The sequence below is a fragment of the Salmo salar genome, chromosome ssa19 (assembly GCF_905237065.1).
Source record: "Salmo salar chromosome ssa19, Ssal_v3.1, whole genome shotgun sequence".
NCBI classification, from domain to species: Eukaryota; Metazoa; Chordata; class Actinopteri; order Salmoniformes; family Salmonidae; genus Salmo; species Salmo salar.
In genome coordinates this window covers 70,823,899-70,838,408 of record NC_059460.1, presented here as the reverse complement: position 1 = coordinate 70,838,408, position 14,510 = coordinate 70,823,899, and the positions used below count along the sequence as shown (strand labels likewise).

General features: G+C 48.5%; 1 protein-coding gene across 4 annotated transcripts in view; it reads right to left on the bottom strand.

Moving 5' to 3' along the window:
* The window catches only part of wasf3b (WASP family member 3b), a 33,448-nt gene extending 19,460 nt beyond the window's left edge, over nt 1-13,988 (bottom strand). Inside the window, exons 1-3 of one of the 4 annotated variants that reach the window (XM_014159461.2) lie at nt 13,875-13,987; nt 12,189-12,411; nt 1,211-1,357 (exon numbers count right to left, since the gene is read on the bottom strand). In XM_014159461.2, the coding sequence (XP_014014936.1) occupies nt 1,211-1,343 (133 nt within the window). In that variant the 5' untranslated portion in view covers nt 1,344-1,357; nt 12,189-12,411; nt 13,875-13,987. Of the gene's footprint in view, nt 1-1,210; nt 1,358-12,188; nt 12,458-13,874 lie in introns of all 4 variants that reach the window. The other 3 variants (XM_014159463.2, XM_014159462.2, XM_014159460.2) reach the window with 3 other exon arrangements.
* Between the last annotated feature and the right edge of the window lie 522 nt (nt 13,989-14,510).

The following is a 14,510-nucleotide window of genomic DNA, read 5'->3' as shown; positions in this document are numbered from 1 at the left end:
GTTCTGCTGCTCTGCGTGTTCTGCTCTGCTCTGCGTGTTCTGCTCTGCTCTGCTCTGCGTGTTCTGCTCTGCTCTGCTCTGCGTGTTCTGCTGCTCTGCGTGTTCTGCTGCTCTGCGTGTTCTGCTGCTCTGCGTGTTCTGCGTGCTCTGCGTGTTCTGCGTGCTCTGCGTGTTCTGCGTGCTCTGCGTGTTCTGCTGCTCTGCTGCTCTGCGTGTTCTGCTGCTCTGCTGCTCTGCGTGCTCTGCGTGTTCTGCTGCTCTGCGTGTTCTGCTGCTCTGCGTGCTCTGCTGCTCTGCGTGTTCTGCTGCTCTGCGTGCTCTGCTGCTCTGCTGCTCTGCGTGCTCTGCTGCTCTGCGTGCTCTGCTGCTCTGCGTGTTCTGCTGCTCTGCGTGCTCTGCTGCTCTGCGTGTTCTGCTGCTCTGCGTGTTCTGCTGCTCTGCGTGTTCTGCTGCTCTGCGTGCTCTGCTGCTCTGCGTGCTCTGCGTGTTCTGCTGCTCTGCGTGTTCTGCTGCTCTGCGTGTTCTGCTGCTCTGCTGCTCTGCGTGCTCTGCGTGCTCTGCGTGTTCTGCGTGCTCTGCGTGCTCTGCGTGCTCTGCTGCTCTGCGTGCTCTGCTGCTCTGCGTGCTCTGCTGCTCTGCGTGCTCTGTCGTGTTCTGCTGCTCTGCGTGTTCTGCTGCTCTGCGTGTTCTGCTGCTCTGCGTGCTCTGCGTGCTCTGCTGCTCTGCGTGTTCTGCTGCTCTGCGTGTTCTGCTGCTCTGCGTGCTCTGCTGCTCTGCGTGCTCTGCGTGTTCTGCTGCTCTGCTCGCGTGTTCTGCTGCTCTGCGTGCTCTGCTGCGTGTTCTGCTGCTCTGCGTTCGTGTTCTGCTGCTCTGCGTGTTCTGCTGCTCTGCGTGCTCTGCTGCTCTGCTGCTCTGCGTGCTCTGCTGCTCTGCGTGTTCTGCTGCTCTGCGTGCTCTGCGTGTTCTGCGTGTTCTGCTGCTCTGCTGCTCTGCGTGCTCTGCTGCTCTGCTGCTCTGCGTGTTCTGCGTGCTCTGCTGCTCTGCGTGTTCTGCTGCTCTGCGTGCTCTGCTGCTCTGCTGCTCTGCGTGTTCTGCTGCTCTGCGTGTTCTGCTGCTCTGCGTGCTCTGCGTGTTCTGCTGCTCTGCGTGTTCTGCTGCTCTGCGTGTTCTGCTGCTCTGCGTGTTCTGCTGCTCTGCGTGGGTGTCTTACTCAGGCTGCTGAGCTGGCGGATGATGGAGGAGAGGGTGTTGTTCATCACACAGTCCAGCTCACTGCCAACGCCGTCTGGTAACGCCCCCCGGCACAGGTGGCGCGGGTCAATGTTCCTCTTCACCAGAGGCATGGTGACACCTCACACTGTTACACAGGAAGCACACAATACATATGATATGACACACACTGTACTTGCATAATGGATGTATTTAAAGACACTTTTTCTACATTTTGTAAGTTATAACTACTGTAAGTATTATAATCACACACACAATGCAGGGAGACACTGATATACACACACACAGCTAGTCAATGGGCCAGACGTATTAGCACACACTAACAAACACACAATACTATTGTTCAAAACAGGGTAAGTGAGGCTGGGCATACAACAGTGACCTGTCCAGACGAGACCAAGCGGCCATGCAGTAGTAGTAGACAGCAGAGTGATTAAGGTATTGGGAAAATAAGCTACAGTCAAATCAAATCAAATGTTATTTGTCACATGTGCAGAATACAACAGGTGTAGACCTTACAGTGAAATGCTTACTTACAAGCCCTTAACCAACATTGCCATTAAGAAATAAAAAAGTAAGAATAACAAATAATTAAAGAGCAGCAGTAAATAACAATAGCGGGGCTATATACAGGGGTACCGGTACAGAGTCAATGTGCGGGGGCACCGGTGTCGAGGTAATATGAACACGTAGGTAGAGTTAAAGTGACTATGCATAGCAAATAAGAGAGTAGCAGCAGCGTAGAAAAGGGGGCATGCAACAAATTGAATTGTTGCATCTCATTGTATTGTTGTCCTCCGGTGGCTAGCTAGCTAAAATTGGCCCTTTCCTAAATTAGCCATGGATGAAGATAGGGATTTGGACTTGTGGTTTTACTTAATTCTCTGTACTGGCCAATGATTATAACGGGGATTCTGATCCAAACACAAAATACATTGTGCCCCTGGCCTGAGAGGATGGAAGTTCCCGATGGAGAAGGCTAATGTTAACAAGCTAACGCTGCCCAATAGCGGGGCTATATACAGGGGGTACCGGTACAGTGTCAATGTACGGTGGCACCGGTGTCAAGGTAATATGTACATGTAGGTAGAGTTATTAAAATGATTATGCATAGAAAATAGCAGAAAGTAGCAGCAGCGTAGAAGAGGGGGTGGAGGGGGGGCAATGCAAATAGTCTGGGTAGGCATTTGATTAGATGTGCAGGAGTCTTATGGCTTGGGGGTAGAAGCTGTTTAGAAGCCTCTTGGACCTAGACTTGGTGCTCCGATACCGCTTGCCATGCGGTAGCAGAGAAAACACTCTATGACTAGAGTGGCTGGAGTCTTTGACAATTTTTAGGCCCTTCCTCTGACACTGTCAGGTATAGAGGTCCTGGATGGCAGGAAGCTTGGCCCCGGTGATGTACTGGGCCGTACGCACTACCCTCTGTAGTGCCTTGCGGTCAGAGGCCGAGCAGTTGCCATACCAGGCAGTGATGCAACCAGTCAGGATGCTCTCGATGGTGCAGCTGTAGGACCCATGCCAAATCTTTTCAGTCTCCTGAGGGGGAATAGGTTTTGTCGTGCCCTCTTCACGACTGTCTTGGTGTGCTTGGACCATGTTAGTTTGTTGGTGATGTGGACGTCGATGAGAATGGGGCGTGCTCGGTCCTCCTTTTCCTGTAGTCCACGATCAGCTCCATTGTCTTGCTCACGTTGAGGGAGAGGGTGTTGTCCTTGCACCACACGGTCAAGCCTCTGACCTCCTCCCTATAGGCTGTCTCATCTTTGTCGGTGATCAGGCCTACCACTGTTGTGTCACCAGCAAACTTAATGATGGTGTTGGAGTTGTGCCTGGCCGTGCATTCATGAGTGAACAGGGAGTACAGGAGGGGACTGAGCACGCACTCCTGAGGGGCCCCCGTGTTGAGGATCAGCGTGGCAGATGTGTTGTTACCTACCCTTACCACCTGGGGGCGGCCCATCAGGAAGTCCAGGATCCAGTTGCAGAGGGAGGTGTGTAGTCCCAGGGTCCTTAGCTTAGTGATGAGCTTTGAGGGTACTATGGTGTTGAACGCTGAGCTGTAGTCAATGAATAGCATTCTCACGTAGGTGTTCCTTTTGTCCAGGTGGGAAAGGGCAGTGTGGAGTGCAATAGAGATTGCATCATCTGTGGAACTGTTAGGGCGGTATGTAAATTGGAGTGGGTCTAGGGTTTCTGTAATAATGGTGATGTGAGCCATGACCAGCCTTTCAAAGCACTTCATGGCTACAGACGTGAGTGCTACGGGTCGGTAGTCATTTAGGCAGGTTACCTTAGTGTTCTTGACGGGGATGAGGGCCTGTTCGGGTGTTCGGAGTAAATCCTTCCGGTCTGACTCATTAAAGAAACATTGTTAGTCTAATTCGAGGTGAATAATCGCTGTTCTGATGTCCAGAAGCTCTTTTCGGTCATAAGAGACGGTAGCAGGAACATTATGTACAAAATAAGTTACAAACAAAATGGGACGGTTGGTTAAGAGCCAATAAAACGGCAGCCATCCCATCCGGCGCCGTCCAGCCTCACCACCGTCCAGTCATGCTGTCCAGCCTCACCACCGTCCAGCTATGCTTTCCAGCCTCACCACCGTCCAGCCTCACCACCATGCTTTCTAGCTTCACCCCCATGCGTCCAGCCTCACCACCATGCTTTCTAGCCTCACCACCGTTCAGCCTCACCACCGCCTAGCTATGCTGTCTAGCCTCACCACCGCCCATCCTCACCACCGTCTAGCCTCACCACCACCCAGCTATGCTTTCCAGCCTCGCCACTGCCCAGCTATGCTTTCCAGCCTCGCCACCGTCTAGCCTCACCACCGCCCAGCTATGCTTTCCAGCCTCACCACCATCCAGCCATGCTGTCCAGCCTCACCACCGCCCATCCTCACCACCGTCTAGCCTCACCACCGCCCAGCTTTGTTTTCCAGCCTCGCCACCGTCCAGCCTCACCACCGCCCAGCTATGCTTTCCAGCCTCACCACCGCCCAGCTATGCTTTCCAGCCTCACCACCGCCCAGCTATGCTTTCCAGCCTCACCACCGCCCAGCTATGCTTTCCAGCCTCACCACCGCCCAGCTATGCTTTCCAGTCTCTGCCCCCGTCTAGCCTCGCCACCGCCCAGCTATGCTTTCCAGACTCGCCACCGTCTAGCCTCGCCACCGCCCAGCTATGCTTTCCAGCCTCACCACCGTCCAGTCTCACCACCGCCCAGCTATGCTTTCCAGCCTCACCACCACCCAGCTTTGCTTTCCAGCCTCACCACTGCCCAGCTTTAGTGTCAACAGTTCAGACACAAACATACACAGAGGATGCCAAACGTTAGGAACACCTTCATAATATTGAGTTTGCCCTCAGAACAGACTCAATTCGTCAGTGCATGGACTCTACAAGGTGTCAAAAGTGTTCCACAGGGATGCTGTTCCATGTTGACTCCAATGCTTCCCATAATTGTGTGAACTTAGCTGGATGTTCTTTTTGTGGTGGACCATTCTTTATACACACAGGAAATGGTTGAGCATGAAAAACCCAGGAGTGTTGCAGTTCTTGACACAAACTGAAGGACCTGGTACCCACTACCAAAGGCAGTTAAATCTTTTGTCTTACCCATTCACCCTCTGAATTTTATTTAACTAGGCAAGTCAGTTAAGAACAAATTCATATTTACAATGACGGCCTACCCCGGTCAAACCCGGACGACGCTGGGCCAATTGTGCACCGCCATATGAGACTCCTAATCACGGCCGGATGTGATGCAGCCTGGATTCAGACCAGGAATTGCAGTGACGCCTCTTGCACTGAGATGCAGTGCCTTAGACCACTGCGCAGCATGTGAATGGAGCACATACACAATCCATGTCTGAATTGTCTCAAGGCATAAAAATCCCTCTTAAATTTGTCTCCCCTCTTCATCTACACTGAATGATTTAACAGGTGACGTCATTAAGAGATCATTTCAGACCAACACACACACTGTCCAATGCAATTGGGGTCTAAGCTGATCCTGTTTCTAAGGCAGATTTTACAGCAGATGAAAGAGGGAACCCAGAGAGCATCTGAGTGGCCATTCCTGCTTCCTGTTTTAGCCATCTCCGCATCTCTACTTCCGGTTCCTCCCAGTGTCACATCTCTACTTCCTGTACCCCCAGAGTCACATCTCTACTTCCTGTTCCCCCCAGAGTCACATCTTTACGTCCTGTTCCTCCCAGTGTCACATAACATTGAGGAGTATACCACAACAGTCACGGGCTTCATCAATAAGAGCATAGATGATGTCATCCCCATAGTGATTATAAGAACGTATCTAGCTAAAGACTCAAGCTACCGCTTACAATGAACGAACACAGAAGGATACAAGAAATCCCGCTCTGACCTCCGAAGAGACATCAAACATGCAAAAGCACAGTATAGGAGGAAGGTGGAATCCTATTACACCGGCTACGACGCTCGTCGTATATGGCAGGGCTTGCAGACGATACCAGATTACAAAGGAAAACCCAGCGATGCAGAACTCCCAAATGAGCTAAATGCATTTTATGCTCGCTTTGAGGAATATAGCACTCAGCCTGTGTGAAAGCCCGTTTTTCCGGATGACTGTGTGGTCTCACTCTCCATGGCCGACGTGAGCAAAGCGTTTAAACAGGTTAACAATCACAAAGCCGCCAGGCCAGACAGAATACCAGGGCGCGTTCTCAAAGCATGCACACACCAGCTGGCAGGTGTCTTTACAGACATTTACAATCTCTCTTTGTCCAGTCTGTAATCCCAACATGTTTCAAGCTGACCACCATTGTCCCTGTTCCCAAGACCTCCAAAGTAACTTGCCTAAATGACTACCGCCCTGTAGCACTCACATCTGTAATTATGAAGTGCTTTGAAAGGCTGGTCATAACACACATCAACATCATCCAGACATCCTAGACCCACTCCAATTCGCATACCGTCCCAACAGATCCACAGATGACACAATCTCAGTTGCACTTCATACTGCCCTTTCCCACCTGGACAAGAGAGGAAATAACTATGTGAGGATACTGTTCATAGACTACAGCTCAGCGTTCAACACCATAGTCCCCTCCAAGCTCATCACCAAACTAAAGACCCAGGGATTGAACCCCTCTCTCTGCAACTGGACCCTGGACTTCCTGACGGGCCGGCCCCAGGTGGGGAGGGTAGGCAACAACACCGCCGCCACACTGAGTCTCAACACAGGGGCCCCTCTGGGATGTGTGCTTAGTCCCCTCCTGTACTCCCTGGTCACCCACGACTACGTGGCCACGCATGACTCCAACACTATCATCAAGTTTCCTTACGACAACGGTGGTAGGCCTGATCCCTGCCGGCGATGGGTCAGCCTACAGGGAGGTCAAAGACAACAATTTCTCCCTCAATGTCAGTAAGACCAAAGACCTGACCGTGGACTATAGAGGAAAGAGGGGAGAGCATGTCCCCATCCAGGGGGCTATTATGGAACGGGTTGAGAGCTTCAAGTTCCTTGGCATCCACATCACTAAGAACTTAACATGGTCCACACACACCCGCACTGTCGTGAAGAGGACACGTCTCTTCCCCCTCAGGAGGCTGAAAAGATTTGGCATGTGCCCTCAGATCCTCAAAAATGTTTACAGCTGCACCATCGAGAGCATCTTGGATGGCTGCCTTACCGCTTGGTATTGGAACTGCACCGCCCCTCGACTGCAAAGCGCTACAGATGGTGGTGCAAACAGCCCAGTACACCCCTGGGGCCGAGCTCCCTGCCATCCAGGACCAGATTGTCAGGCGGTGTCAGTGGAAGGCCCGACAAATTGGCAAAGACTCCAGCCACCCAAGTCATAGACTGTTCACTCTGCTACCGTCCGGCAAACGGTACCGATGCGTCACTCTCGGATCAACAGGCTACGAGACAGCTTCTACCCCCAAGGCATAAGACTGCTAAACAGCCAGACTGCTAAATTGTGAATTAATGGTGCCCAAACTATCTGCACTGACTCCACGCACACTCACTAGACTATATACAGTTGAAGTCGGAGGTTTACATACACCTTAGCAAAATACATTTACATTCAGTTTTTCACAATTGCTGACATTTAATCCTAGTAAAAATTCCTCGTCTTAGGTCAGTTAGGATCACCACTTTATTTTAAGAATATGAAATGTCAGAATAATAGTAGAGACAATTATTTATTTCAGCTTTTATTTCTTTCATCACATTCCCATTGGGTCAGAAGTTTACAAACACTCAATTAGTATTTGGTAGCATTGCCTTAAAATTGTTTAACTTGGGTCAAACGTTTCAGGTAGCCTTCCACAAGCTTCCCACAATAAATTGGGTGAATTTTGGCCCATTCCTCCTGACAGAGCTGGTGTAACGGAGTCAGGTTTGTAGGTCTCCTTGCTCGCACACACTTTTTCAGTTCTGCCCACAAATTTTCTATGTGATGGCCACTCCAATACCTTGACTTTGTAGTCCTTAAGCCATTTTGCCACAACTTGAGTATGCTTGGGGTCATTGTCCATTTGGAAGACTCATTTGCGACCAAGCTTTAACTTCCTGACTGATGTCTTGAGATGTTGCTTCAACATATCCACATCATTTTCCTCCTTCATGATGCCATCTATTTTGTGAAGTGCACCAGTCCCGCAACAAAGCACCCCCACAACATGATGCTGCCACCCCCGTGCTTCACGGTTGGGATGGTGTTCTTCAGCTTGCAAGCCCCCCGCCCCTTTTCCTCCAAACATAACGATGGTCATTATGGCCAAACAGTTCTATTTTTGTTTCATCAGACCAGAGGACATTTCTTCAAAAAGTACAATCGTTGTCCCCATATGCAGTTGCAAACCGTAGTCTGTCTTTTTTTATGGCGGTTTTGGAGCAATGGCTTCTTCCTTGCTGAGCGGCCTTTCAGGTTATGTCGATATAGGACTCGTTTTACTGTGGATATAGATACTTTTGTACCTGTTTCCTCCAGCATCTTCACAAGGTCCTTTGCTGTTGTTCTGGGATTGATTTGCACTTTTCGCACCAAAGTACGTTCATCTCTAGGAGACAGAACGCGTCTCCTTCCTGAGCGGTATGGCGGCTGCGTGGTCCCATGGAGTTTATACTTGCGTACTATTGTTTGTACAGATGAACGTGGTACCTTCAGGCATTTGGAAATTGCTCCCAAGGATGAACCAGACTTGTGGAGGTCTACATTTTTTTTCCTGAGGTCTTGGCTGATTTCTTTAGATTTTCCCATGATGTCAAGCAAAGAGGCACTGAGTTTGAAGGTAGGCCTTGAAATACATCCACAGGTACACCTCCAATAGGCTAATTGACATCATTTGAGTCAATCAGAAGCTTCTAAAGCCATGACATTTTCAATAATTTTCCAAGCTGTTTAAAGGCACTGCTAACTTAGTGTAAGTAAACTTCAGACCCACTAGAATTGTGATAGATTATTTCACTTATAATTCACTGTATGTAAACAATTGTTGGAAAAATGACTTGTGTCATGCACAAAGTAGATGTCCTAACTGACTTGCCAAAACTATAGTTTGTTAAACAAGAAATTTGTGGAGTGGTTGAAAAACGAGATTTAATGACTCCAACCTAAGTGTATGTAAAATATACATATATATACACACACACATACACTAGACTATATAGACACTCACTAGACTATATATACACACACTAGACTATATATACACACACACACACACACACACTAGACTATATACACTGCTCAAAAAAATAAAGGGAACACTAAAATAACACATCCTAGATCTGAATGAATGAAATAATCGTATTAAATACTTTTTTCTTTACATACTTGAATGTGCTGACAACAAAATCACAAAAATAATCAATGGAAATCCAATTTATCAACCCATGGAGGTCTGGATTTGGAGTCACACTCAAAATTAAAGTGGAAAACCACACTACAGGCTGATCCAACTTTGATGTAATGTCCTTAAAACAAGTCAAAATGAGGCTCAGTAGTGTGTGTGGCCTCCACGTGCCTGTATGACCTCCCTACAACGCCTGGGCATGCTCCTGATGAGGTGGCGGATGGTCTCCTGAGGGATCTCCTCCCAGACCTGGACTAAAGCATCTGCCAACTCCTGGACAGTCTGTGGTGCAACGTGGCGTTGGTGGATGGAGCGAGACATGATGTCCCAGATGTGCTCAATTGGATTCAGGTCTGGGGAACGGGCGGGCCAGTCCATAGCATCAATGCCTTCCTCTTGCAGGAACTGCTGACACACTCCAGCCACATGAGGTCTAGCATTGTCTTGCATTAGGAGGAACCCAGGGCCAACCGCACCAGCATATGGTCTCACAGGGGGTCTGAGGATCTCATCTCGGTACCTAATGGCAGTCAGGCGTCCTCTGGTGAGCACATGGAGGGCTGTGCGGCCCCCCAAAGAAATGCCACCCCATACCATGACTGACCCACCGCCAAACCGGTCATGCTGGAGGATGTTGCAGGCAGCAGAACATTCTCCACGGCGTCTCCAGACTCTGTCACGTCTGTCACATGTGCTCAGTGTGAACCTGCTTTCATCTGTGAAGAGCACAGGGCGCCAGTGGCGAGTTTGCCAATCTTGGTGTTCTCTGGCAAATGCCAAACGTCCTGCACGGTGTTGGGCTGTAAGCACAACCCCCACCTGTGGATGTCGGGCCCTCATACCACCCTCATGGAGTCTGTTTCTGACCGTTTGAGCAGACATGCACATTTGTGGCCTGCTGGAGGTCATTTTGCAGGGCTCTGGCAGTGCTCCTCCTGCTCCTCCTTGCATAAAGGCGGAGGTAGCGGTCCTGCTGCTGGGTTGTTGCCCTCCTACGGCCTCCTCCACGTCTCCTGATGTACTGGCCTGTCTCCTGGTAGCGCCTCCATGCTCTGGACACTACGCTGACAGACACAGCAAACCTTCTTGCCACAGCTCGCATTGATGTGCCATCCTGGATGAGCTGCACAACCTGAGCCACTTGTGTGGGTTGTAGACTCCGTCTCATGCTACCACTAGAGTGAAAGCACCGCCAGCATTCAAAAGTGACCAAAACATCAGCCAGGAAGCATAGGAACTGAGAAGTGGTCTGTGGTCACCACCTGCAGAACCACTCCTTTATTGGGGGTGTCTTGCTAATTGCCTATAATTTCCACCTGTTGTCTATTCCATTTGCACAACAGCATGTGAAATTTATTGTCAATCAGTGTTGCTTCCTAAGTGGACAGTTTGATTGACTTGGAGTTACATTGTGTTGTTTAAGTGTTCCCTTTATTTTTGTGAGCAGTGTATATACACACCCTCACTATATACTCACACACTTTTACACTCATCAGATGCTGATGCTCCTCTGTTCTTTATTTTACTCTTATTATTATCTATCTGGATGCCTAGTCACTATACCCTGCCTTTATGTATACATCTACCTCAAATACCTTGTACCTCTGCACATTGATCTGGTACTGCCTGTATATAGCTGCACGTTGATCTGGTACTGGTCCTCCCTGTATATTGCTCCACAGTGATTTGGTCCTGGTACTCCCTGTATATAGCTGCACGTTGATCTGGTACTGGTCCTCCCTGTATATAGCTCCACAGTGATCTGGTACTCCCTGTATATAGCTCCACAGTGATCTGGTACTCCCTGTATATAGCTCCACAGTGATCTGGTACTCCCTGTATATAGCTCCACATTGATCTGGTACTCCCTGTATATAGCTCCACAGTGATCTGGTACTCCCTGTATATAGCTCCACAGTGATCTGGTACTCCCTGTGTATAGCTCCACATTGATCTGGTACTCCCTGTGTATAGCTCCACATTGATCTGGTACTCCCTGTTTTTAGCTGCATTCTTGTGTATTTTATTTTATTCCATTCCTGGTGTTAGTTACTATATTCTTTTTAAACTCTGCATCGTCGGAAAGGTTCGTAAACAAGCATTTAACTGTAAAGTCTACACTAGTTGTATTTGGCTTAATGTGATAAATACAATTTGATTTGTGTGCACGCAAACAAAATGCATAATGCCGCACACCCAAAAGCAAAGCTGACCCCTCAGCCATTCTCTTTGATTCAGATGTGGTAGGCTATGCCATGTATGTCATTGATGAATAGACAGCATCATAATAGCTCGGGGGTGTTGACAGAGAAAAGAGACGTTTCTGACAACCAAAAAACAACCTCCCCACAAGGCTATGGTCAGGGTCCTCAGCTGGCATCAGTCCAATACCCCCCCGCCAAGCCTCGCCTGCAGCCACATACCAATATGGGACAACAAAGAATAAATTACATCATCGTCTGCTGTCACAAAGCACACTGAAAACAGCCAATTAGCACCATGGTTTGCGTTTGCGTATTCAACCAGATGATGAACCAGGCCCACATTATCATATAAAAACACTAGTGTGTGAAATGTGTTGGTCTGCTCTGCTTTGTAACCCTCAAATGAGGAAGTTCTGCAGAGCCATGAGTTTGTTTTGTCCGGTGTGAGAATGGTCCCAACAACAAGGCGACATCATTAGAGGTTGGGGAGCGGGCTAATGAAGGGAATGGGGAGAGAGAGGGAGGGAACGTGTGTGTGAGGGGGTAAAGAAAGTGTGTATATGCTGTGTGTTTGTACAAGAAAAGGGAAATGTGTGTGTGAGAGAGAGAGAGTGGGAGAAAGAGTAGTGTGTGTGTCTAGAGAGTGAGTGAGGGGTGGGGGGAGGGGCAAGCAGGGACCTCAGGGAAGCCACTCTGAAAGGTTCCAGGGACAATGGAGCTCCGTTCACACGGCAACAGCAAAGTGCTCCCATGCATGCCTCCCCCTCCCCTCCTTTAACATCCCCTGAAAAAAAGAGGACACTCCACTCAGAAAGGAAGAGCGGAGAGAAAGAGTGAGGGGGGAAGAGAGAGACATGGAAAAACAGTAAATAGAGAAAGTGGGAGAGAGCAAGGAAGGGAATACCTAGTCAGTTGCACAACAATGCATTCAACTGAAATGTGTCTTCTGCATTTAACACAACCCCTCTGAATCAGAGAGGTGGGGGGCTGCCTTAATGTCCACGGCAGCCTGAGAGCAGTTGTTGTTGAGGGTTGCTGGAGGGCAGATTTTACCACCTTGCCGGATCTGGGATTCAAACCAGCGACCTTTCGATTACTGGCCCAACACTCTTAAATCGGTAGGCTACCTGCCGAAAGTTAGGGAGATGGGGGAGAGTGAGGTGGAGAAAGAAACTGCAGGAAGTCAATGAGTAGTCCTAATACAAACACCCAGGACTATCTCTGCCATGCACACACACACATAGGTAACCTCTTAGATATACCATTAGCAGTAGCCTCTCAGATGTACCATTAGCAGTACATTAGCCATCTCCAGAACTCAGAGAGCTGAGGGCCTTTGAACTTCACTAGAGAGACATCCTGACTGCTGTCTGTCACCAGGAGGATGTGCTTCCTGTCTCCCTAAAGACCATCCACACAGACACACATTTTACTATGGACACCGAAATTCTATTAAGGTCGGAGCAGGGAAACATTATAAATGTATGAGTCAGGTACAGCCTCTTGCTTTGAGGGAGGCTGGAGAGCTTGTGGTGAGGTCATAAATATTGCAAGATATGTTACACATTGCCCTAAAAACTCCCTACTCCAACATGGCTGGATCTTCATTTTTTTTGACAATATACAATACGGCTATTGTCCCTAATAGCCTATATCTTTGTGAATAACTGTCTGTTGTTAATTATAAACTCGGTGGTTTGAGTCCTGAATTCTGATTGGCTGAAAGCCATGGTATATCAGACCATATAGCAGGGGTATGACAAAACGTTTAGTTTTACTGCTCTAATTACATTGGTAACCGGTTTATATTAGCAATAAGACTCCTCAGGGGTTTGTGATATATAGCCAATATACCACGGCTAAGGGCTGTATCCAGGCACTACACGTTGCGTCTTAACTAAGAACAGCCCTTAGCCGTGGCATATTGGCCATATACCACATCCTCGGGCCTTATTGCTTAATTATCGCAAGTAACCCTTATAACTGACGTGTCACTTCACTAAATTCATATAATAATGTAGTCTAATTCACATTGTAGGCTAGTTAATCGCTCTTGCTTTCAGTAGAGTGTAAGTGAGCAACAAAAGCAGCCGTCTGTGTGCTGGCTGCAGTCAGCGCAAACACAACATAGCCTTTACATGACATGCACTGAACTGATGGCAAGGTCGATCAATCAAAGTTCTGCACCGACGTTTCCCGTTACGGATTCTATTTTCCTTCCGCCACAAATTGTTACAATATTTTATAGCCGGCCACTTTCTAAATCAAACGCAGTTTGTACGTTTTAGTGAACAATAATCAAGCGGGTCCGAGCACGGCGGTTGCCAAATGGAGTGTGCAGTAATAGTGAAGAGTTGAATTGAAAGAATCGGGCCTTGGACACAGAACCCCCTTGTGCTTTATCATTATCTTCTACTGGGTCCACTAGTGGTGGCCGGCCGCTACGTCCAGTCAGTAGTTTGGCCATTTGGGATTAACGCAATTCAACATATATAAAAAAAATACTCAATTAAGGCCAAATATAAAACAGTTTGGTGAGTAACATTCCGATTCGTATCATGACATATAAAAGCATAGTAAAAATCCTCACCAGCAGTCAGAAATGTAATAGATTTAAGTCCGTCCGCATGTCCCGTTAGATACTCCTGCTGATCGCGCTGCCATCCTGTGTCCCTGGCGGTCTGGCCACTCCAACCCGTCCACCGCGGGGGCGGGACCCGCCGGCAGCCTCGGCCTATCAGCATTCAGCAACAGGGTTTTAATGATTAGTGGGTGTTCCCATTGTCCAATAGTAGCCCTTGAAAACGTATGAGTGACATCGAGGTTCCCGTTTGGCAAAGAAAAGGCAGGGTCTCTGCTCAGGGTGGATAGGGGAGGCTACCCAAGGTTTACCATTTTATGCAATCCAGTCCCCATACAGGGTTAACGTTAAAGGCTTGAAATAAACAGATTTTGGGGATGGAGGACTTGACCTAGCCTAGTTTGAAATGGCCTAATAACAAGGGGTTAGAAAGGTGTTGGTTTAATGATAGCTAGACTGGTTCCATTCTAGCAGCTTTAGTAACTGACAGATGACTGCATATTTTAGGGTAACAAGTGTTACACTGGGCAAAGGGAGCAGACTAGAGTGAGAGTGTGAATGTGAGAAAGAAAGACAAAGAGATAGAGGGCAGTAAACGAGGGCAGTGAACGGGTAAAGACAGACCTCGGAGAGAGAAAGTAGGAT